The following is a 25,812-nucleotide window of genomic DNA, read 5'->3' on the forward strand; positions in this document are numbered from 1 at the left end:
AAGAGCAAAAATAAAAAAAGGGGGGGGGGGAGAGAAATCCTTCTGTCTTCTACCCACCCCTTCTTGCTCTGCTGATGGAAATTAACAGCCTAGTAAGGTGAGGATAAGACTCTATATTTTGCTCTTGAATGTCTCACCTTTCACCCAAATGGATAATACCAGGAGCTGTATCATGTAGAAATATGGCCGGATTATTTGCTGTTATTCCCCACTTTTTTTTCCTATATATCTACCACCACCCACATTCTTCCTAAATGGAGGTTCGTGTAAAGTTATTAAAAGCATCTCTAATGAAAAGGTACTGCCAGCTGGGACCACTTCCAGCTTTCTGGAAATGATGGGAGTCAAATCCAATTATAATTCTGCAAGCCTAGATGGCGTCAGTCAATCAATTTACTCTGCAGAAAAAATATTAATAAAAAAGGAATCAGTTACATGGCAAACAGCAACTCTGGAGCAAAACCTCGGGTAGGTACATTTTACTTTCCTAAACGAAAATAAAACAAGTTGTTTTAAGTTTAGCTTTCAAGTTTTGCTTAGTAAAGAGCAACTGAATCAACTGATCGGTCAATTACACACCGTTGGCTATAGTAGTCATTGGCAGGAGTTCTTCCTCCTAATCTGTCAATCTAGGTAAAGATTTGCACCCCTTCTCCCTTGTGCTCTACTCAGAAATTTTCTGACTCAGAAAAAGTCACTGACCCAAGGTTAATAAAAAATAAGTTGATCGAGTTTGTGAAGGTTAACTTCTACAAGTTTCATCTTCAGAGTTTGTGCATGCAAATTTATAAAAAAACACCGATGCTTTTCACACAAAAAAGCTTATCTTAGATAGGAAGAAGAACAGCATCTCTGGATACTCATCCTCCCTGCCTCAGATACTCTGCTGGCACTTGGGATCCAGCCATGTAGCAGATTCTTGGAGACAGTTCTGCTTAAGTCTGTATTAGAGACCTTCATTGCCCGCATAAAAGTTGTGTTGTCTTCTGCTTTGGGAAGTGGGCAGCACCAAGAAGCCCATCCTTACCTCAGCCACAAGACCAGGAGGAGCACTTTTCCAAGCAGGAAATGCCTAAATCGGTCCCATTTGCCATTTTTCTGAATATGGATCACCCTGGGAGCAGAACTAAACCCCATCACAGCAAGACAAACTTACCACTTAGGGAGGGAAGTCAGCTGGAGAGAAACTGGGCTTGTTTGTTTATTCTTCAGAGTTGAAGTGCAAGGGTGCTCCTAAAAGAGCTCTCCGGAGCACACTGTCATTCCATCTGTCTCAGGCATGGGAATGAGGCTTATTTTTCCCTTGGCTTGTAGGAAGCGAGTGGGATAAAAACCCTGTCTGTAATTTCAGCCAGTCAGATCCCGAGGGGTTCACTTATCATCCCGTAGTTATGTGATTTCAGGATGACATCACAGAAAAAGCTGAGTGACTGAAGTGCAGAAAGAGTTTCTTCAGCTCCCAGCCACTCAAATACAGTTCTCTAGTCAACGAGAGAATTCAAGAGGGGGGGGGTGTTTGGCAGAGGTGGAAAAGAGGCGGAGAAAAGAGGCAGAATGACAGAAGGGAGTGGAAAGACAGTGGAGCAAGAGGGAAGGAGGGAGGGTGAAAAGAGAGCTCCAACCTAAGGGGAGGAGATCAGAGGCACGGCCAAATCATTCCTTTCCATTCCATACTCGCCAAAACATTTCTCTTTCTTCCACAGGGACCTCCTACAACCACAGCAGCATTTCCCAGCTGCTAAACAAAAAAGACTTAGGAAGGGATTTATTTCTTAAAAACGAATAACAATAAAAAATATGGCATTAAGGACAGCCGACTCCTCTAGGCTAATCTGATGGATTTAGTTCATCCAGGAGGGTAGAAAAAGTCCAAAGCGAAACATAACATTCTTCTAATTTCCTGGCACTGGTATTTGATGCGATATTTGCCTCCTCCTTATCATACTTCTAATGCATTCCCATCAGTGCTAATAATGGAGCTTTATCTAACAATGTCAATGCTTTAACTCGCATATGTAGCTTACCAGTCCAGAGTTTGTAATTCTTTATGAAGTGCCTACAGGAGACAGCAGTACTTCTGCGGAGTTTACAACCTGCTTTTCAAAAATTTGAACCTTGGACCCTACTGACTGGCAGAGCAATTTGATGCTTCAGTTAACAGCCAGCAGTAAAAAAAAGGAAATCTTTAGGATTTGGGTTAAAAAAAAATTAAATTCCAGCAAACTCAGTATTTAGCTTCATAAAGTGAAAGCCGATATTTCTGCAGTATAACAAGGAAAAGAAGCCATCTCCCTTTTGTTTTGGATCTAAAATTAAGTAATGCCAAAAATTATGCAGAAAGGTGGGGGCTAATCCACAGCATAGCAATAGCAATAGCACTTAGACTTATATACCGCTTTACAGCCCTCTCTAAGCTGTTTACAGAGTCCTCAATTTACCCACCTCAGAAGGATGGAAGACTGAGTCAAACTTGTGACTTCCTCATAGTAGCATGCGCCTCTCTGCTCAATTCCACTTCAATAATGTACTCAACTATTAATTTTTCACAGGTCATCAAAAAGGATCAGAAATCTCTTGAGAGCGGAAGAACATTGAGGTTGTTTTGCCTAAAGCCTTCTCACCAAGTTGTGAGCCAACTCATTTCTAGATTCTGCATTCAATTTGCATTCCATTGTATTGCCAATTCAAATACATATTGGTGGCAATCAAAACATTGTGCCAGTCTTGCCCAGTATGGTGTCCTTCAGATATCTTGAAACTATAATACCAAAATTCTAGCTAGAGCAGGGATGGGCAACTATGGCCCCTTAATGAACTGTGGACTTTTAAAGAGACCATTGTTGCCCATCCCTGAGCTAGCGCACCAGCTTGGAAAAGTCATGCCCACACTAACTGCTGTAAGGAAGGAAGCAATCACTGAAGTTGTAATGCCAGTGCTACAAAGCCTCAATAATAACGACTTCTTCCTTGAAGTCTTTCTCTCATTATTTTTCTGTGCTTCTGAAATCCAGCACAACTAATGCAAAATGTTCACAATAGATGGAATGGGGAAATTCTTAAAGTTCCAAGAGAGGAATTATTGAGAAACCTCAACTATTTCTACAGCATTATACGTCTTAGAAGATGAGCACTTCATAGATATAGTTTCCCCCATCCTGGGAGACCTTAGCATAACTCCAAGCTTGGATGCTATTTTCAGAGAAGACATCATATTTGCAGTCCCCCCCTCATAATGCATTACATTTTGGGATTGGGCTGTGTGCTTTTCTAGCCTTCTGCACTCCAACAATCTGGAAGCCTCCCTGCCAGCCTCTCATTCTGCACCTTGACATCTTAAACCACAGAGGAGGTTTAAATCCATGCCAACAAAAGGAGATGTAAACCAAGAAGGTAGATTCCTCTCCTTTTAAGTCATCTGCTGAATGGCAAGGAGACAGCTCCCGTCTCCCTATAGGCAAGAACAAGGGGGGAAAGAGGCAGAAAGAATAAAGGAGTCAAATGTAATGATGGAAACAAAGCCCTGGCTAATGGGAGTTTCATATGGATTGTTGATAGCTTTAGCAGGCGAGGCAGACCAAAGCCACTACAGTACTCAAAATGATCAGCAGCCAACCACTCTCTGTCCTGCGCCTTCTGCTTTTTTGTGGTCTGAAAGTGTATTGATTCTTGTGGTCTTTTCACTCATGAGATTATTGGTTCTTGTGTCCCCGCGTGAGACAGATTTCTGTTTTGGCTCCCCTTCTCTTTCTGGCAGATGCCAGAAGACGAACAGAGTTCCTCCCACTTCATCTATATATGATAGTAATCAATAAGACTATTGTAGGAACACTAGATAGTCCCTCATAAAATTCTTAAGTGAACAAATACCTCCTACTCACAATTACAGGCACAATTACTAATAATAACAATGAAGAATCTAGGTATTGTGCAAAGAAGTAATGGTTAGCAAGAGAGATCGTTTACTAAACTTCAATCTACATTCAATTATTTTGTGTTGAAGGATAAAAATTGTCCCAAGCTTATTAGTTATCTATATTTATATTTCATATTTTTAAACTGCCCATCTCACTCAAAGAGAGGCTCTATTATCCCCAAGAAGTGAATATTCCATTGATTAGCGATTTTCTCATTGGTGGAACTTAACCACCCTTGCAAATTACTGTTCAGGTGTGTACAAAATTTCATTAAAGAGTTTGCATTTATAGGTGTCACTGTGCAATTTTCTACTCTCTAAATTCTATCAAGGAATGTTTTAATCTTCTGCTTCAGTAAACTCTGTCCTATTTACACCAGTGATTCGAAATTTGCCAGACCATATGCAGATTTGTTTGATAATTTAGAAAAGTATCAGATTATCTACATGTGATCTGAATGGTAAATGTTAAATTAAAACCCATTTCATTATTCAGAAAGCCAATCATAGAGCCAATAAGAGTTAGACACAGAAAGCACACCCATTCTTTATTGTTACTAAGGCTTACCATTGCAGTACATTTACCTCTGATCTAGTGGGTTCACTAGAGTTGAGATTTAATAATATTGAGCCAATATATTGTCACTTTATGAGGATATCATAAAAGACAAGTTGTAGATTATAAAAAGCAAGTATAGTTGTTTAGAATATCTTGCGGCTGAATTTTGTTTGTGGATGACCAAGGAAAATATACGAGGTTACACATGAAGGTGTGGGAATTATAGGAACTAAAGTCCAAAAAGGCTCCAGATTGACAAAGTCTAAATTATGGAATGGAATTCAGAGCATGTCATGTCTATACTAAATATGATATATTAAACTCATGCCCATCTCCTTACAACTTTTCTGGAGCAGTTGGGAATATCTGAGGAATAAAATGAGTGTAGTGGGCATAAAAGATGTAAAAGAGGAAGAGAGAGGAGAATGAATGAGTCATGCCTGGAATGAACAAGCTTCCTTCAAAATTGGGTAGAGCTGTAGCGAACTAATACTACTGAAGTCACTTCGAGGTGTTTGTGAAGTGCATCTGTCAACAGGAATTAGAATTAGATAATGGAGAACTGCAGGTAAGTGCCCTATGGTGAATTAAAACAACAACAATTCCAAGCTCCTTCGCTGAACATTTAGAGAATTATAATACCATTAGAGTGATAGTAAATCACAGGGAAAAAAACACAGAAAAACAAATCGAACTTTTTCAGTGAATCTACATCATAGGTTCCTTTCCTAGCAAAACTGACCTATAAAGAAAATCATTTCACCTTTTCTTAAACTTGCATTGGAAATTTTAAAAATAAATAGTCTGTGGACATTTGGTCCTAGAGATGTAATCAACTCTATATAGTGGTGCTGTAATTATCCAACCAGTATTTGGCATAAATCAGTGGCTAAATATGAACAGCACCCGCAGTAATGCAGTACTTAAAAAGCATTTAAACAAGGTGGCATATACAAATGAGCTATGAGTATGATTCTTTGCCCGCACCCCAACCCCACTGTCCCTTAAATATGATGCATATGAGATTTCATACATTTCCCACGATAAGCAACCCAGCCTAGCAATACAGGATGGCCACAAATACACAGGGACTGAAGTTGCTGCTAGGAATGGTCTGTTGATATTCAATCTTATATGCTTCCCCCATGAATGTCCCTTAATCATTTCCATTTCTTCAGTATCCCAGCATCAATAGGACATTTACAGGAGTTCCCACTCTTGTCTGTCCTGCAGGCTATTTATGAGAGAGCCATAAAATCCTGAACAAACAGGATAAATATGGTGTCTTACAGATAAAGTCCCTTAAATAAACGCCAAGGAATATCTATTTCAACTAGACTTAAATGACAGAGGCCAGATTTATTTTCTCCCCCCACCCCGCCAAATGGTAGAAGAGATCAGGCTGAAGTTTTAATTCTGTAATGTCCTGAATTAAATTCAGAATACTAAAGCTTTTAAAGGACAGAGGTTCCTGTTTAGGACTTACTAGGCAATCAATAAATGTATTATCTATATACAGTTAACTTCCTTTGTATTTCTATTAGAGCTATATTTCTGAGTTGATTCTGATGGTCTTGAGGATAATACTAATTTAAAATTTGATCTCGCTTAATTTAAAATTAGCTATTCTGCTATTTGACATTTAATATGGGACAGGATTACCCTCACTATAACAGACCAAGTTAGTTCTTAGCCCTTCCATGGCATCAGAGGAGCTGTGTTGTGTGTGTGTTTTAAATAATTTAAAACCATTCCTTTAAAAAAAATGTTGGTAAATTCCTTTGAACTGCATTTATGTGGAACTAAATAATGGAAATGGGTTAAATCATATATTATTTTTGTCTGTGCCAGTCTGAATTCTGGGCAAATTTGGTAATTTTGCTATAAATTATTAATGCTAGAAGACAGACAGACAAAAGCTGAATCTCTAATTCCCTAGAACAGCTTGGTTGCTTTCACTATAATTCTTTCATTCTTAGCAATGCAAATAGGGAGCACTTATGTTAAAAGAACTATTATAATTCCAATTTGTTTTCAAGCACAATTCAAAGTAGTGTTGAAAACATTTATAGCTTTAATGGGCCTTGATCCAGTTTAACATTAAAGAACATCTCCTCCTACTCTTTGATGACAGTAGCTACAATTTTCTTTCTTGTGGTGAAATTGGCTCCCCAAAGAGGCTCTCCAGACCAGCTAAATTTATTATTTAGAATAATATTACAAGCTTCTCTATTTCAACAGTGTGGAGATTAGGAGTTTTATTACTTGTCTAAACTTTCCTATCTTGTCTAAATTTGTTTTTTACTTTTTTTAACTGTTTCTTTTAAACATTTTATTTGCTGAGATTGGAAAGTGTGGGTTTAAATTCCACTCAATTATGGAAATCACTTAGTGATTTTGCACTAAGTTATTATCAGGCAATGTTAAAGGTAAAGGTTCCCCTCGCACATATGTGTTAGTCGTTCCTGACTCTAGGGGGCTGTGTTCATCTCCATTTCAAAGCGAAGAGTCAGCACTGTCTAAAGACTTCTCCGTGGTTATGTGGCTGGCATGACTAAACGCCGAAGGCACACGGAACACTGTTACCTTCCCACCAAATGTGGTCCCTATTTTTCTACTTGCAGTTTTACGTGTTTTTGAATTGCTAGGTTGGGAGAAGCTGGAACAGGTAACAAGAGCTCACTCCGTTACGTGGCACTAGGGATTCGAACCACTAAACTGCTGACCTTTCTGATCGACAACATCCGGGTCTTAGCCACTGAGCCACCACATCCCGCTTATTATCAGGTAGGGAAGTTAAAATGAGGAGCAAAATTCAAGATGCGTTCTTGAATTCCCACAGAAAATATGGTATATGCAAATAAAAATGCATGCTTCTTAATAAGACAGTTATGGTGCTAATATTCCTGAGGTTCCAGAGTGCCATGTTTGACAGAACTATGCATTTAATAATGAAACCAGTAAAAATAAGAAGTGGCTGGCAAAACATAGAAAAATTGCAAACTGCGAGAAGACAGCCAGCAATTAATATATGTGAATTTCTACATGTATCTCAGCCACCAATACCGATTTATTCATAATAAACTACAGTAGACAAAACCAGGATTACAGAAAAGTAAAGAACAGCAAAGGCTGAGACTTTATTTTCTTGTGATGCTCCTTTGTAGATTGTGTGATCCTTGTAATTTTTCTGAAACTTCCAAAAATCATCATCTACAACAATTTAGGTTCTTTTGTTGTCCTTACTCTCCCCCTCCTCCCGGCAGTAGTTTACTTCCAATGCTCATTGTAGCGTAGATGATCTGCATAGGAATGTTTGCTTTTTCACGAAAAAATTATTTTGTGCTGGATCACCTTGAACGCAGATCAATACAATGGACCAAGAGGGAGGTTCTGTGGTGAGAATAATAAGCAGAACATTTCAAAACCAGGGCAAGCAGATGAGCCCTTTGCCAAGGTTGAGAACTTTGATCAATTGTTGCAACATTACCATATTTATTGTCTAATGCAAACTAAGGAGTTGTCTGATACTTGCTACAGTAAGTAATTTATACACATACAAAGCAGAAAAGGGTAATCATAGCAGCACATAGAATGCTCCAAGTCAGCAGTTTCTTCTAATAAAAGCTATAAGGGTGAGGCTGGTCAAAAGGTTCCTATAGAGATCCTGGGATAAATTCTGCAGAACTGGACTGTTTAGATCAAATTCAGATTAAGGAATCTTCCCTGCTATCCTGTCAGAGCTGAAGAAGCTTCTTGGATGAGAAGCGAATTGTCTTTAAAAAAAAAAGTCCAGTTGCCTCCTGAAAAAGCACCTTCGGGACAACCATGATCTCTAGATGACAGAAGAATCTGAATCTGAACCAATGTATTTCATGGTTCTTCCTTTCCTATCTATTGTCCTAGCTCATGATTACAATTTCATCTGGTTGAGGCTTTTTGTGAATTTTGATTACGGTAATCCTCATTCCAATACACATGCTTAACAACAATTGCTAATCATGAAAAGCAGTAGGCATACGGGATTTATCCTGACATTTACCATGGAGTATAATCATGGTTTCCATTTAACAGACAAGGACATTTAAACCTAGGTGACTTGAATCAAGCATGTCTGTTCCATAGTGATACTCAAAAACATTTGAAATCCTACCTAAAGCCAATATTTATATCGCAATGTGTAGGAGCAAGCCAGAGCAGCGAAATGCTTATTTGTCTTAAGCAGCTGTTGTGTGTATTTTCCATGCCACAACCTGCCATGACCTCACTCACAAACCAGATATAGTTGCGCTTACCACTCTTCCTTCCCCTGGTGTGAAGGGGCATGATTTACAGGGAGGTGAGTACTTTAACTTAGTGAATTAAAACTGATACCAACAATGGGGAGATATCAACATACTGGGCTGTAAATAACAGTGTGAACTCAGCAAGGAAGGCATGGAAGATATCTAAGGGCAAAGGGCCTGCCTGAAAAAATATGGATGGATAGGATAGGAACAATTATTGTATGAGTTCATAGCACAAATATGTTGATTAGCAAGGAAATGCTTACAAAACATACACTTTCATCCATCAAGGATGTCTCCAAAGGACACAGAAGAGATATTTCTGTTTATTCTGAAAAGCCACAAGGTTTAATAATTTCCTCTCCAAATATCTTTTGAACTCTTCATTATATATGCATTTCTAATAATCAAATTTATTGTGGAAAATGTACAATCTCTGCTGTAGAATGTAGACAATCTGCATGAGTGTTTTGAATCACAGATTTAATTTGTAATATATTTTGGTTAGGGATTGCAGAATTAGCACAGGACCAAGTAGCATGTTTCACAGCATTTAAAATTAAGAGAGTTACAGGTATGCCATCCAGGAGTAATTCTCCATTCACTCATTTCTTAATGAGTGAAGATAAGATGAAATCAATTATGCTGGAAAACAATTCTGTAACCTCTCAGCCTATTGCAGTAGCAATATGTATGTGTGGATGTACTAGAGTGGGAAAATACATTATGGATCACATCTATCAGGGAAGTATATCTAGAGCAGAGGTGTCAAACTCAAGGCCTGGGGGCCAGATCAGGCCCACGGGCTACTTAGATCTGGCCTGCTGGGCCACCTGGAAACAGTGGACTGACCGGCAGTGCTTCTGCCAGCGAAAATGGGTTCCCAAGCTCTGTTTTCAGCTGCCATGGCCTCCTGCAAACCTCTGCCAGTGAAGATGGAGCTCAGGAGGGTCGCACACTGCCCTCCTGAGCTCTGTTTTCACTGGCAGAGGGTTGCAGGAGCTATGGCAGCTGAAAACGGAGCTTGGGAACCCAATTTTGGTGGCAGATCGCTCGGGCGACCACAGGCACCCCCGACAGGAGTGATGTCAAGCTGGCCATGCCCTCCTCTCCGAGCTCAAACACAACCCTGATGCGGTCCTCAATGAAATCAAGTTTGACATCCTTGATCTAGAGGGAACCAGAAGGGTATTCTCTACAGTGGCTCCCACCCTCTGCAATATCATTCCCCCAGATATAGGTTACACCCACATCTTGATATTTTTCTGGAAGATCCTGAAAATATGGTTCTGTGAGCAGTCCTGGGGATCCCAGATAGACATAGAATCAATCAAATAGTATGCTTGTGTTTGTTGTTACTGCAAGGGTGAGAGTGTGTGGTTAAGAGGTAATTTTATCTTGTGGAATTATAAAGGTATAAGATGCTCAGTCACCATGTGTGATTGGGAAATCATATAAATGTGTTTAATAAATATGTGTACAAGAAAGCTGCTACACACCATTGTTTCTTAATATGTGTGAGAGATTATCTGAGAATGCACGGCACAATCTTCACATGACAATAAAACACAAGGTACTCCTGGGTTAAAAACTTTTTGTGCTGAGTTTTGTGTGCCTGGGGAATTTTAAATTCTTAGCTGGTTATATTATAGACAAAATTACCAAGCTTACTTTACTAGGGCCTTGAAAATGTTGGAAAATTACTGTAGGTAATTTCCAGTTAAGTTTCGACAAGCACATTCCCAGACAATCCTTATATCATGTTCAGAGCAAGCACATATGCCACTCGGCACATCTAGTAAACACATAGCTTGAAGTTTATTTGCTAAACATACGTTTAACAGGCAGAAAACAAGGGGAAGAAAGATATGAACAACAGGCACGAGCAACCATCATCTACAGCTATCAAAAGGGGCAGAACTTCCCCAAACCACTAGAAACCATACTGTGGGTAAATTAGCATGGACAGTCCCAAAGGAAGTAGTCTGACTCTTGGTTACTCTACCTCAGGGGTATCAAACTGGATTTCTTCTTCAGATCAGCATTGTAGTTCTCATCCATGGGCCAGGGTGGAGCGGGGGCGGGGGAAGATATGAGATGGATGCCTCCTGTAGCACGGGGCACGGGGGGCCATGCAAGGCACCCTCTGCCCTATTTTCAGCCTTGCCAACCTTACCAACCTCCAGCAGCACTCTGCCAGCCAAAAATGGGCTGTGCGAAGGCCTCCCTATGGGGGGTGTAAACAGCCCGTTTTAGCCAGCAGAGGCACCACTCACTGGTCCTTTGATATTTCTAGACCAGCCCCACGGGCCAGATTTAAGCAGCACCTCACAGGCTAGGTTTGGCCCACGGGCTTTGAGTTTGACACCCCTGCTCTACCTTAACCCTTTTAGGTACATAATGGTGAGGGATCCATTATGTACTTGGCACAGTCACATAGAATAAGACATAATAGCAATATAGATCACGCTCACATTATGCAAGTTGCTGAGACCTAACTCCAATGAAGTACTTGAAACAAACAATAAGCCCTATCTTGTAAGCCAAAAGAGCTAAAGTTGTTCCCATAAATGCCAAGAAACCAGAGTGTGTGTCTGAGCTTACAGTTTAAGGAAAAGCTAAATAGAGCTTGACTTATAACCACTTGTTTAGTGACTGTTCAAAGTTATGACAGCACTGAAAAACTGGCCTTCATACTTATAACTGTCAGCATCTCTATGGTCACATGATCAAAATTTGGGCCCTTGGTAACAGGCATGTATTTATGACAGTTGCAGGATGCTCACATAATTGCCATGTGTGATAGAGGTGATATTCTGCTGGTTCACACCGGTTCGGGCAAACCAGTAGTGGCGGTAGCATAATGCTCCACCCACCCACCAGACATCATCACGGACCTTCTGCACATGCCCAGACGTGGACGTGCTCCCACTACTGAACCAGTAATGAAGAAAAGAGGATACCAATACTGATCTGTGACCTTCCCAGCTGATTTCCAACAAGCAAAGTCAAAGTTAACAACCATGTGATTCACTTAACAACCAGGATTCATTTAACAATCATGACAAAATAGCAATAGCACTTAAACTTTTATACCACTTCATAATGCTTTACAGCTCTCTCTTAAGCGGTTTACAGACTCAGCATATTGCCTCCAATAATCTGGGTCCTCATTTTATCCACCTCGGAAAGATGGAAGGCTGAGTCAACGTTGAGTCGGTCAAAAGAGGTCATAAAATTGGACATGACTCACTTAACAACCATCTCATTTAGCAATGGAAGTTCCAGTCCCAATTTTGTGATCCTAACTTGAGGACTATCTGTATATAGCTTGCTTAGTGCCTATAACATTTTATCCGGATATACAATGGATGCTAATACATAAGTCAATACACCCCTTCCTTTTTTACAAGGGCAGCTCAAGTTGGCATACATGATTCCCTCCCCCTCCTCCTCCATTATTTTTAATATGCCAGTTAAATTGATATATAATGAATCTTCTTAGGTCACCTGTTAAATTTCATGGCTGACTGAACCAGCAACTCCTCAATCTTTCTCTAACCCACTATAAACAGTTCTATACTTCATATAGTTCTATACTTCATATAGTTCTATACTTCATATAGTTCTATACTTCATATAGTTCATGGGAGCTAAATCAGAAAAAGGAGGAGTCTTTAATTAAACTACACTGCCTACCTGGAACGAGAAAATACTAAAATTCAAGGTAATGTAATGAACGATTACACAGTGATAGGAATATTATTAGCCATTTGCACATCTCACAGCTGAGAATTAATACTGGATGACACAAGTGCTGGGTTTTTGTTTTGTCACCATATACAAATGGATTTACAGTCATCCTCCCACCTCATTTTGGTTCACCACCTAGTGAAACCCCTTCCCCCCCCCCAACAAAACCCATTTCAAGGCATACAGATACAAGAAATTGTGCTGTTGCCTGCCTTACAGCAAGCTCTCCTGGCAAACACGCTTGTTGGCATGACACTACTTGATAATTAGAGTGCAACAGGAATGATTGCTTCTGGCTGCTTGTCAGGACTTGAGCAAAGATACATTCTTCAAGCTGCTAATCCTGTGTTTCAGAGGAGCAAGCATGGAACTTGTCAAAGGATCCTACCACAGAGTTATACCTGCAAAAGGCTTCTTGAAATGTGGAGGGAGGTTTCTGGGATTGAAATTCACTGTCCCTCCTCCCCCTCATTGCTTCTTTCTCAATTTACTCACCCGAGGGCCAGATTTAAAGTCAGGTTATAATAAATTGAAAAACCCACATGCTGCTTGATAAATCAGGCTGACACGTAAAAATCTGCTCCCTTTTTGTAGATATCCTCAAGCTACTACTGGACAGGTTCCCCACATTAACTAGCTCAATTGCTTTTTTGTTGTTGTTGCAATTGGAAAATTAAAAAGTCCTGTGGAAAACTATCCAAACCCTAAGTTTTTTGTGAACAAGAGCCCTTTCTATTAAACGGAATGGGACAACTCACTATGGGCAAATCACTACTTCCTACTCACCATGGTCAACTAACCATGGGACAACTTGCCATGGGACAACTTGCCATGAAACAATTCAACACTTCAATTTAATTATTTTAAATAATAAAAAAATATTTTAATTTTTGTCATTCACATTTCATTTTATCCCTTCTTTTGCATCTTTTCTTTAATAATTTTATTCCACCCTTTCTTTGATATTAGTGTAACTCTTCTCCTACAGCAAGCTGTCCAGGCGTTGCTGCCGGTTCGCTTCACGTGCATACTGCTTGCTTCGCGTATTGGTCGCACATTCACAGTTCAATGTAAATTGTTCTGCGCATGTGCAGGGACCATTAAAAACTAATAAAAAACTTGCCGGCAGTGGCAGCAGAGATTGGGGAAGCAGTTTGGGGCGTGGCCAGCCTGGGTCGCTGCCGGTTCTGTGACCCAGGCCAAAATACCACTACCGGTTCACCAAAACTGGTGAGAACCTGTAGCAACCCACTTCTGAAGCTGTTGCATGGCAAGTTGGCAATGGTGAGTTGTCTAGAAGTGATTTTGCTACAAGTTGGCCATGGTGAGTTGGCTGCAACAAGTTGTCCTAGATCCTTTTTTAAGGCAATGGTAATTTTAATTAGCACCAGGTCTTAGTTTCTTTTGATGGGAGGGAGGATTCCATTGTCATTTATAATATATTACAGAACTTGTGTTCTAACCACCTTTCAGTGCTTCTGACACAATGAATTCTTATGCATTCCTCTTCTTATATTGCATACCACAGCATTGTTAAATCACTATGCCAGACTGTAGTTTTCTAGAATTTATGGTTAAAGAGTATACTGTAGGCTTCATGATACTGGTATTAATATTCACATCTATATTGTTTGTGATCTCTAAGCTCAATGCCAATCGCTTGTTGAAATTCTGAAGTCCCAAATTATTTGGCATTAACTGGTTGTGGTCTTCCCAAGAAAGAAGGAAAAGGGGCAATTCTCTGGATCTCTGCCAGCCTCTGTTTTTGGGATCTAAGACACATCTGTATTAGTACTCTGGTAGGCTAGTATGGTTTCTATGGACAGCATTTAATCCTCCCTTGTTCAGCGCTGCAGGTCAGTTTCACAACTGATATTGTATCAAGTTAGCCAGGTATGGGACCAGATTCAGCCTTCCTCCCAAGACTCAGGTGGAGCAGGAAAAGCTCTAGAAAACAATGTAGCATCTGTGACAATTCTTCCTTTTGGAACATTATTGGCATTGCCTAAGTCACATGCCCAAAATAAATTTGCAAGTGAAGTGAAAGAACTTGCCAGTAGCAGAGAGAAATGGCATACGTGCTTTAGGGGAAAGAAAATATAGTGGGAACTTAACCCTAAAAGGGTGGCATCTCTTAAAAACTGTAAACTCTAAGATGGTAAGAGTTGTAAGCTCTGGGTCTTTTTCTAGGCAGACAAAAGATCCCCATGTCTTCTGGACTTACTCAAAAATTCCTGGAGTTGTTCCTCCAACTTGATATAGGTTTTCTCTCATTAGATCTGGAAAAGCTATATACTAGCTAAAGTCACTTTGATATATATATATATCATTCAAAGTTTTGGAATCTGAAGCTACAGAACAACCAGATCTTTATAGTTTTAAGGACACCTTTTAACTAAGAAATCTCTTCACTCATTGTCATTTATTATTTTCTGGCCCATTTTCAATGATAATAGTACTGCTGTTTTGCAGTATGCGGCTAAGGATAATGTAGTACAGACATCCACTGTGGTAGCAACAGTCCTTCATGCAATCATTTTGCTGCTTCTCCTTTTTCTGTACCTCTCAGGCAAACCCAAATCTGATCCAAGGAATTCTCCCGAGAAGATTTGAAGTATACCAGGAGAGTGAAAATCTGTTCCAACAGTATGACCACATCTTGCATGAAAAAAATGGCTCAGGTACAGTCATCATAGGAAATCTTGGCTATATTATCTCTAAGACAATATTATCAAATCTAGCACCTCCAAATCTGTTGTATAACAACCCATTTCCCTCAATCATCTCATTCACCAAAATGACAGTAGTTATAAACTAACACATCTGGCAGGTCCTGGGCTGAAAATTCATTTAAGACCCTGCAAATCCATTGTGAGTCTAGACCGGGGAGGGGGGTGGGTGGGTTTGCTAGTATTTGTAACTTACCACCTGCAAGATGAGATTTTCCAGTCTGAAAGAAAGTACCATAGCTTATAGCCAAACAGCAATTTCTGGCTGTAGATAATGTCATTATTTGAACTGCAACAGAAATAGGTAATTCATTCTCTGATAATCAACCTCCATCAACGTTCATCCCTTTGTTTTTGTTTTTTTCTGAATCTTCTTGCTTCATTAAAGAAAATCCTCACATTTCAGAGACAAATTACTTGTTATGAGCTCCTGACCTCATAAATTAAAGATATACTTTTACATCTATCCCATTTCAGCCTTCCTTAAAGTACAAGGTCTGGTTGAATGTTGTACTTTGAGAATTAAACCACCATGACCCAAAGCCTTTCCATTCCTCTTTTATGAAAGCCAGGTGCTTTGTGTCTTTCCTATCAACAACATATTTTGTGAAAGAAGATCCCATCTGTCCATTTTTGCTCTGATTTCTTCAGAGGTACTCCACAACTAACAGCCAAACTCATGCTGATTCCTGGACAAGATGGATAATATTTAATTATCTGATCTAATAAGACAATTGCCTCTTACTTTTAGTCCCCTGCACCAACCATATTTCTTCATTTTCAAATCTCTTCTGCAAAATAGAATATACAGAGAGAGGCACTTTAACAAAAAGCCAGGGCTCCTTGCCACACTGAGAAATGAAATGCAGAGCATTCCAGACATTACATAATATCTGAAGCACAAGAAGCTTCAGGTCATTTGCTTTGGATAGAGACAAAACTGGGGTGGCTTGCATTTCCATAGAAATTCACCCCTTCCAAACTAATCAATGAACTGAAATACCACTTCTAATCTGGAATATTTTCAAATGTTATGATGCAGTTCTTTGATTTTACAAAAGATCTACACAATGGTGTTTAATGAAGGCAATGGAGTTAACTTCACTACACACAGAAACTAAAAACAAATCAAAACCCTTACTACTTTTGCTCATACTCTCTCTCTCTTTTTTTAATTAAGTAGAAAGTTTCCAGTGTCACTACCAAACACAAAAGGAAAATGAACCAAAGTCCTTTGAACAGACTTTTGGCTCAGTTAATCTGAAATTCTTTTTACTTAACTGCCACATAAAGATAATCATCATTAATGAAAAGTTCAGAATTAGCAAATGAAAATCCCGCAAATGCTTTGTATGGGAAACTTTGTGACTTTACAAGGAATAGAATAAGGTCTATACTGGGCAAAGTTATAGGGGCTATTCACCACTAAGAAATAAAACAAAGTTTGCTGCTTCCCCATGTCTGAATATTTCTACATAGAGTAGAAATTGAAGACAATGCTTTTTGAATATGGAATGTGGTTTTCCAAAAGGCTGAAGGCTTTTTTTTACATCTGCGGAAATCTTCAGCTAAATATTGTCCCTAAAGTATTCCCTTTTGTTCTTTCCAAAGCTTAACTGCGTCCAAATACACTGTTTTGGATATAGTGTTTTTAAATAGTGATTTAGACACAAGGGCTGTCAGTCCTCTTAAATACTGTTCTTGCTTTGATGAAAAAACAAGGATAAAGAGAATGTAACAGTATTCTTTTTCCACAGTATGAAGAGAGAAGGATAATCATTCTCATTCCTGACAATTTGAGAGGAAGGAATATTATTTTGGACTGATTCTACAGAGTAGAGGTGATGAATTCAGGCAGGGGAATGAAGGTATAGTTCCAATTCTCAATGAAAAAAGCTAAGCTGTATGTGAGTGCATATGAGAATGGGAATTGATAGAATGGAGAAAGGGGCATGTTACACTCCCATAAATGCTGATACTGTAAGAGACAGAAATATGTTGTAGAAAAGTTCTATGATTATCTGCTAGGCAACATGAATGATATGATATGATAATAAGGTTAGAAAATACAGGAAAAGTGATTTAGCGCCCTCCAAAATGAATCCTGGCAAATTGATGGGAAGAAATGGAGGTAGTGACAGATTTTATTTTCCTGGGCTCCAAGATCACTGCAGATGGGGACTGCAGTCAAGAAATTACGCTTCCTGGGGAGAAAAGCTATGGCAAATCTAGACAGCATACTAAAAAGCATACTAAAAAGCAAAGACACCACCCTGCCAACAAAAGTACGTATAGTCATGTGTTATGGCCCGGCAGGAGCTGTTAGAGCTGTCGCCAGACTCCGACAGCAAAGGGGCTGATGAGTCGGCCTTGGAGGAGGTGGAGGACCCTGGACAGGGTGTTGTGGTCCGGCAGGAGCCGTTAGAGCTGCCGCCAGACTCCGACAGCAAGTGGTCTTATGAGTTGGCCTTGGAGGAGGTGGAGGACCCGGGACAGGGTGTCGACTAGAAGCAGGGCGAGGAGAGACTGGTTGGCCACCAGGTGGCGGCAGAGCATTGGATCAAAGGGAATGTTCCTGAAAGTATTTGGGAGTTGTATCAGGAGGCAAGCAGGCTTAGGTCTACTCAGCGTAAAGGACAAAGGAGGAACTGCAGATGATTGCAAGCAGCTGTTGCTCATTGGGATCCTCGCCTGAATATAAAGAGACTGCTGGTGCCACGCCCTGGTTGCAGAAGTCAACGTTCCATTCCGTTCTAGTGTTGGGTCTTGTTTGCGATCCCCGTTCATGTGCAAACATCGAGTAAAGCCAACTTTGATAAATTGCCAGAGCAATTTATCTGTGTTTATTTTGGGCTCGCAGCCAGTAAGAGCCGGGACTGATAAAAAACATTCCTTTGAACATTCTGTTTGGCTTTCGTTTCTGAACGGACAAGATGGGGGTCAGAACAGTCATGGCTAGGGTTTTTCCAGTTGTAAGGTATGGTTGTGAAAGTTGGATCATAAGAAAGGCTGAGAACCAAAGAATTGAGGCCTTTGAACTATGGTGCTGGAGAAGATTCCTGCGAGTTCCTTGGACTGTAAGGTGATCTAACTGGTCAGTCCTAGAGGAGATCAACCCTGACTATTCTTTAGAAGGCCAGATCCTGAAGATGAAACTTAAATACTTTGGCCACCTAATGAGAAGGAAGGACTCACTGGAGAAGATCCTAATGCTGGGAAAGACTGAGGGCAAAAGAAGAAGGGGACAACAGAGAATGTGTCACCGAAGCAGTAGGCGTGAACTTAAATGGATCCAGAGGATAGTAGAGACAGAAAGGCCTGGAGGAACATTGTTCATGGAGTCACGATGGGTCAGGCACGACTTTGCAACTAACAACAACAATTAATAAGAGCAGTTACAGTTTGAGGAGGAAGGGAGGGAGGGGGGGAGGAAGGAAGGAAGGAAGGAAGGAAGGAAGGAAGGAAGGAAGGAAGGAAGGAAGGAAGGAAGGAAGGAAGGAAGAAATGAAAAGTTTTAAATTTCTCTTTTTCATTTAATTTATAGGCAATTGCAATTTTACATGAGAATGAAAGAATATTGTATGATATAGAGAAAAAAATTGCAAGGCATATAGTGAAAATGAGAGCAAATAGTTAACATTAAAAAAGAAAAATCAGTCATCTTGATGGAAATTTAAAAAATGATGTTTGAAAATGAAGAGAGCTAAACAAGAATCATTTAGCATACTGTATGGAATTTAAAATTACAATGATTAAATGATTTGAGATTAAACAAATGAGGGAAGGGCATTTTAGAGATTTATATGGGAATGATAGTGATAGGTTGAAAAGTGAAATTTCTTATCTCAAGACTTTAATTTCTTTGGCATAGTATTTCTTACTTCTTTTCTACAATCTGCATAACTCATAAAGGGACAGGATAATAGGAATGTATATATTTATGTGTGTAGTAGTGAAAGGTAAGCCACACACAAGGGATTAATTTCTTCATTGAAATAACAGATGTGTATATGTACTTCTGTGTGAAAATAACATGTATCTCAAGCTGCCAGGAAAAAACAACATTGCATTATGATCCTTTGTAATCATCCCTGAGATTCAAATGGAAGGGCAATCAACTCCCATTTCAAAGTACACTGAAAATATAAACTGAGATAATATGCATTCTGAATTAAACAGGGTAATATTAGCCACTTAGTTTTTCATTTCTTCAGTTCAGTTAATTGATTATTATGGTATCATTCACAGTATTCATACCTCAATTAAATCTTTCACTATTGTGTTTATTAATATTCATTTATTATAACAGTCAAAGTATTTTATTCAAAGTGCTTTATCTTGATTGCTTTTCAAATATTCTGTTTTCCTTATGGTGTTTGAGTGGATTCCTGTTTGCCAACAGAGATGCTGAAATCGCTTTCTCTTCTTCTGGTCGTTTTAGGTAATGGCACACATTCATATAGCTACAGAGATTTAATTTCATTCTTGTTTCTCTAGTCTAGACCAGCATCCAACTGGTACTGGATGCCTTAGCTGTTAAAAGCATCATCATCAAAAACAACACCATCATCTCCCAGTGAGGCTTTCCCTTGACATGGTTGTGGGGCTTGCATGCTCTGAAGAAGATGAGAGCTAGGGCAGAGGTTCAATGGACAGGTCTCATCAGAGGAAGTTAGATGAAAAGTGTTTCTCCCATAAACAATATGGTGAGACATAACTTATAGAAGCCTGTCCCAGATCAGTCATCACTTTAGTAAACAAGGATTATGCTAGGTACTGGGATTCCTGCACATCTGGTTACAGAACTCAGGAATGTTGGCTGAGCAACAGGGCCAGCAGCTTCAAGATTACTAGAAGAAAAGTTGCTCACTCATAGCAAATAAATGAAGATTGAAAACAAAGAAATAATGATTTGCTATTACCAATCAAGTCCAATGAGAAGATGATATATGAAATGAACGCACCAGTTCTAGAAAGAACAACATCAGAATCAGAAGTAATACAACAAGGCTGGTAGTTCAATGTCGTCTATTATACAAAATAAAGTATTCACAGAAGTAGAATTGGAAAAAGTGCAAAGATCTATCTGCTGTTATTACAAGTTTTTTCATTTCAACTTTTCCTTGTTCTCCTCCTCCTTTATTCAAGCTGCATTCCTCGTATTTCTTTAGATTGAAAAGACGAAAATCACAAAATACAAATATCTAGAAATAGGAGTAGATTGTGACAAAAGAAAGCAATGATAGTACCAGTACTAACAAGTGCTTTGGGTGCAATTCCAAAACATCTGGAGTACCACTTAAACACTATTGGCATTGACACAATCACCATCAGTCAATAGCAAAAAAAGCAGCTTTACTTGTTTTTAATGTTTAATGTTTAATGTTTATTGGAATTTGTAGGCCGCCCTTTTCCCTGAGGGGACTCAGGGCGGCTCACATAAACTAGGGAGGGGGGAGGATACAGACAACAAAATAGAGACAAATACTAAAATGGTAAACAGCATACATTCATCATTCGGGAGGGGACTATCCTTATCCCCAGGCCTGACGGGCGAGCCAGTTCTTCAAGGCTGTGCGGAAGGCTTGGACGGTGGAGAGGGTGCGGATCTCTACAGGGAGCTCGTTCCAAAGGGCCGGGGCTACTGCTGAAAAGGCCCTCCTCCTCGTAGTTGCCAGCCGACACTGGCTGGCCGATGGAATACGGAGGAGTCCTAACCTATGAGATCTTATTGGTCGCAGGGATGTAATTGGCAGAAGGCGGTCTCTCAAGTATCCAGATCCACTGCCATGAAGGGCTTTATGGGTGATTAGTAGCACCTTGAAGCGCATCCGGAGATCGACAGGTAGCCAGCGCAGCTCGCGGAGGATAGGTGTTATGCGGGTGAATCGAGGAGCACCCGCAATCACTCGCGCGGCTGCGTTCTGCACTAGCTGAAGTCGCCGGATGCTCTTCAAGGGCAGCCCCATGTAGAGCACATTGCAGTATTCCAGCCTAGAGATCACTAGGGCCCGAGTGACTGTTGTGAGAGCCTCCCGATTCAGGAAGGGTCGCAACTGGCGCACCAGGCGAACCTGGGCGAATGCCCCCCTGGTCACAGCCGTTAGGTGGTGGTCAAATGACAGCTGCGGGTCCAGGAGGACTCCCAAGTTGCGAACCCTCTCTGAGGGGTATAGAATTTGACCCCCCAGCCTGAGTGATGGTATATTAGTCAAATCTTTGGGAGGAAAACACAACAGCCACTCGGTCTTTTCCGGGTTGAGCACAAGTTTGTTAACCCTCATCCAGTCCATAACGGCCTCAAGACCCCGGCTCACCACATCCACCGCTTCATTGAGTTGGCACGGGGCGGACAGATACAATTGAGTATCGTCCGCATATTGATGGTATCTGATCCCGTGCCTGCGGATGATCTCTCCCAGCGGTTTCATGTAGATGTTGAATAGTAGGGGGGATAAGACCGACCCCTGAGGCACCCCATAATTTAGGGGCCTAGGGGATGATCTCTGCCCCCCCACTAACACCGACTGCGACCTGTCCGAGAGGTAGGAGGAGAACCACCGTAACACGGTGCCTCCCACTCCCACCTCCCGCAGTCGTCGCAGAAGGATACCATGGTCGACGGTATCGAAAGCCGCTGAGAGGTCAAGGAGGACCAGGATGGAGGGGTGTCCTTCATCTCTGGCTCTCCAGAGATCATCCATCAATGCGACCAAAGCGGTTTCTGTGCTGTAGCCGGGTCTGAAGCCTGACTGGAAGGGGTCTAGGTAGTTTGCTTCCTCCAAGGACCGTTGGAGCTGAAAGGCCACCACCTTCTCGACAACCTTTCCCAGAAAGGGAAGGTTGGAGACAGGGCGATAACTATTAAGGACAGCCGGATCCAAGGATGGTTTCTTCAGGAGGGGTCTCACCACCGCCGCTTTCAGTGCGGCGGGGAAGTTCCCCTCCCGAAGGGAGGCGGTCACAACCGCCTGGATCCAGCCTCGTGTCACCTCACTGCAGTCCCTGACCAGCCATGAGGGACACGGATCCAAAGCACAGGTGGAGGTACTTACAGCTCTCATGGCCTTGTCCACATCCCCGGGGGTAACATCCTGAAACAACTTAAAGGTACATCCTGCAACGATTGCTTTAACACCATCAATCAACAGCATCTGCCCATCCCAGTTCCTCAGGAAGGACTTGGATAAAAATGCCAAAGCCAATCTAAACATCTGGCTAACTGTGTAACCAACCATAATAATACAATTTCTTGTTCCTGAAGGAAACAACTAATGAGATTTTCTCTGGATGAACTAAGCAGAGGCTAAATCTTCTTAGTGCCAAAGAGCACTGGGGGAGGAGCTGAATTTTCTTACTTTGCAGTGACTTTGCTGCTGAGTTAGACATCAGGACATTTCATATTTTAAAAAAACCCTTTCAGTGAAATCTTCCTTTGGTTTTAGCAGGTGTTTACACCTACCCAAGTGAAAACACTGAAACCTTGTTTGACAAAGAGGATACAATGGAAATCTGCTTTTGCAGCAACACTAGCAGCAACAGTCTCATAGTTGAATATCCATTACACACCCAAGCCTGCATTCCCATTTTGCGCTATGTGACCGGAATCCAGAAATTATCCAATGCCAGTTTTCTTAAACCCCGCTTAAGAATATGGGAGAGAAACTATGCCATTAAATCCCATGCACCTTGAGGACCATAAACTCACTTTCTCTACATCATAGGCACACAAGGAATCTTGTTGTTTTTTCCCAGCACCCATTGCTCATTCCAAGAACTCAGGTGACAGACTTCACGAGACATCTTGGCTTTACTTTCTGTGACTTATTCTATAGTACTCATCACTCTGGCACTCTATAAACATTTGACTCATGCCATCTGTTCCCCAGGCAGAAGCCTATGACCTTCATGCTGTCCAGAAAATACATCTGTTCCCACCATTCCTCTTCCTGCACTGGCTCCCAGACAGGCTCTGGTTGGAGCCTCTACTATAGATTGAAGGCAACGGCAGGAGCAATCATGACTTAGCAAGTGGGGGGGAAAAGGCAAATAAAATGCAGCTGTTGAGCTTTGCTTAATGGGCTCAGTTAATATTGACCCTATGTTGGAGGGTGTAGTCCGTGTAGTCTTACAGAAGAAGCAAAGTGTAAATGAAATAGATCCAAAAGGATTCTTCTAGCTGCAGAGCTCAAAGCAATGAGCTCTCCCAGGAAGTATGCTTGCATCGGTTGTGGCTATTAGCATTTGCATTTGTGTATTTCTGTCCATTTGATTTTTGTCTGCTCAGAGGAATTTTATAAAGAGGCTAAAAATACCTTTTGGGCCTCTTTTGTGCATATTATTTAGGAAAAAGAGAGCAGGGACCTCTTAATTCTAGCCAATTTGTTATAAATATATATTAAAAAAACTGACTGGACTCTGCTATGACAAGGAAGCATGTTGTGTTTCATGTTTTGCTGTATAATCCAGAGGAAGCAGCTCTCTTGTATCAAGTACAGATGGATAAAAAAATGTAAACTGGTGTAACCTTGTGCAATTGAGAAAACCCAGAACATCTGCTATCATACAACATAAGTAAAGGCAAAGAAACAAACGCTTGCTTGCATGGAGCTGGGATCTATTTAGATGGTGAACCAGGGTGTTTGTGCCCAAAGCTAAGTTACATGCGATGGCAACCTGCATCACCTACCGTCCATGCTGTCTTCACGACGTATATTGAAGTTTTCATAGGAATCCCTGCGGATGAGCGGATCTGATGTGTTGTAGTCTACTGAGACACTTGGGCCATTCTCTAAATGTTCCATGCCTGAGAAACAAGGATAGCATAATTTCAGGATCAGAGCTCTTGGTGTCGGGGCAGTGAGGAAAAAAGGAATAACATTATAAAGCAGAGAAATCAGAAGAAATAAGATAAAAGCATAGAGGGTCTAATCTATACAACTCAGTATGAAAAAGTTAAGACATGAAGCTAGATTAACCAGTTAAGGTATTGAAGCAAGGAGGAACCATATCTAGAATCGAGGCAATAGCCAAAGAACCCGCCAAAGGAGTAAGTAGTATATAGACCAGGGAACAATTACACACAAAGGAACTCCTCTGTTTACTGTAAGAACAGTAGTTATTTAGGAATGTAATGAACTGAATTTTAGTTCACTGGGCAAAGGGAAATGGCCATCCGTTTGTGAGGACTTGCTGTCCCTGGTAACTCAGCAATTATCTGCTAATATTGACTCTCCTGTGGATTTTGAATCTTTCAGTACTGATACAGGGCAAAAATAATTATATCAGGCCACCTATCCTGGCAGCAAGTTTAACAAAACAAATGTAGAATTTCTGAGACCTATAAATGGAGAGGGGGGAAAAGAAAGCAAATTGTTGAGTATTACAAAAAAGTAAATACCTTGAATCTTCTCGGGACCATAGGAGAATACAAATTCCACCTTCCCATACTCAGGAAATCGCTCATCTGATTTGTTTTTTTTTAAAAAAAAGAAAAGACAAAATGGTATTCAGTAGGTATGTTCTTTGAACAGATGAGGCATTATAGAGTGGCCTGTGCATAGAATGAAACATACAAGACCATTGTTGGTGATACAATCAGTGTCTAAGCAGAGATAAGAAAGAAGATACTGGGAAGACCAGGTGAAGTTTGATCAGCTGGTGATTCCAAGCCTGAATTCAATTACAGTGGTAGGAAGGTAAGGCTCTGAGCAGATTAGCTGGTGGGTTGGCACACAGAGCATGTGGAGAAGAATACATCAGTTTTGCCCTGAATCATCCATACCGCTCCTCTAGATATATATTTTTTCATCCAAAATCCAGAACACCAAAATGCTCCAAGTTTCCATTTGGCTGAGTCATGACTTGCCCAAACCAATGTCTCCAAACTTCCAAACCACCATGCATTTGTTTTGTGCATGAAGCAAGACAAATGCTTTCGTCCACACTTCTAAATGTCAGTTTATAAATATACTCAGGCTGGTAATAGTATAGTGGTAATGCCTAGTCTGCAGGGCTTGTTGCAATTCATAAGAAGTATTGCAGAACAGAAGATTCTCCATTTCCTGAAAATTGATTTTAGGGTTCTCATACCAAAAAGATTATAGGCCTCTCTTTGGCTATTTCTTTGTTGAGGATTTCAGAACTTCAGTGTTTTGTCTGTCTCTATACTCCATTACACGATGGCTCATCCTCAGTCAGCATCAGTTGAGCCAATCCAATTCCAATTCTAAAATGTTTTTTTGCACCTGGACTTGGTCTCTGCCCTTTTTCTATGTTTCTGACAGGAGGCAACACCCATTTAGTTCAGTTCAGTTTTATTAAACTTGTATGCCGCCCTATTCCCAAAGGGACCCATTTAACCCTAACACTAACCCTTCAAGGGATAATTAGAACTGCAGAAAAAACAATTGCTACCAATCTGCCTTCCATTGGGGACCTGTATACTGCATGAGTCAAAAAGAGGGCTGTGAAAATAGCTACAGACCCCTCACATCCTGGACATAAAGTGTTTCAATGTCTACCCTCAAAATGATGCTATAGGACATTGCACACCAGAACAACTAGATACAA

The 25,812-nt window shown here is 40.6% G+C and overlaps 1 protein-coding gene across 14 annotated transcripts in view; it reads right to left on the reverse strand.

Annotated features, from left to right (window-relative positions):
- TNS1 (tensin 1) overlaps positions 1-25,812 on the reverse strand; it is a 461,144-nt gene that overhangs the window by 90,837 nt on the left and 344,495 nt on the right. For all 14 annotated transcript variants that reach the window (XM_087712547.1, XM_087712575.1, XM_087712556.1 and 11 more), the window contains 2 exons: positions 24,641-24,706; positions 23,930-24,046 (listed from right to left, as the gene is read on the reverse strand). In XM_087712547.1, coding sequence (XP_087568673.1) covers positions 23,930-24,046; positions 24,641-24,706 — 183 coding nt within the window. The remainder of the gene's footprint in view (positions 1-23,929; positions 24,047-24,640; positions 24,707-25,812) is intronic.

The sequence above is a fragment of the Thamnophis sirtalis genome, unplaced genomic scaffold (assembly GCF_051295495.1).
Source record: "Thamnophis sirtalis isolate CommonGarterSnake01/CBP01778 unplaced genomic scaffold, rThaSir2_p1.2 scaffold_1, whole genome shotgun sequence".
Lineage (NCBI taxonomy): Eukaryota > Metazoa > Chordata > Lepidosauria > Squamata > Natricidae > Thamnophis > Thamnophis sirtalis.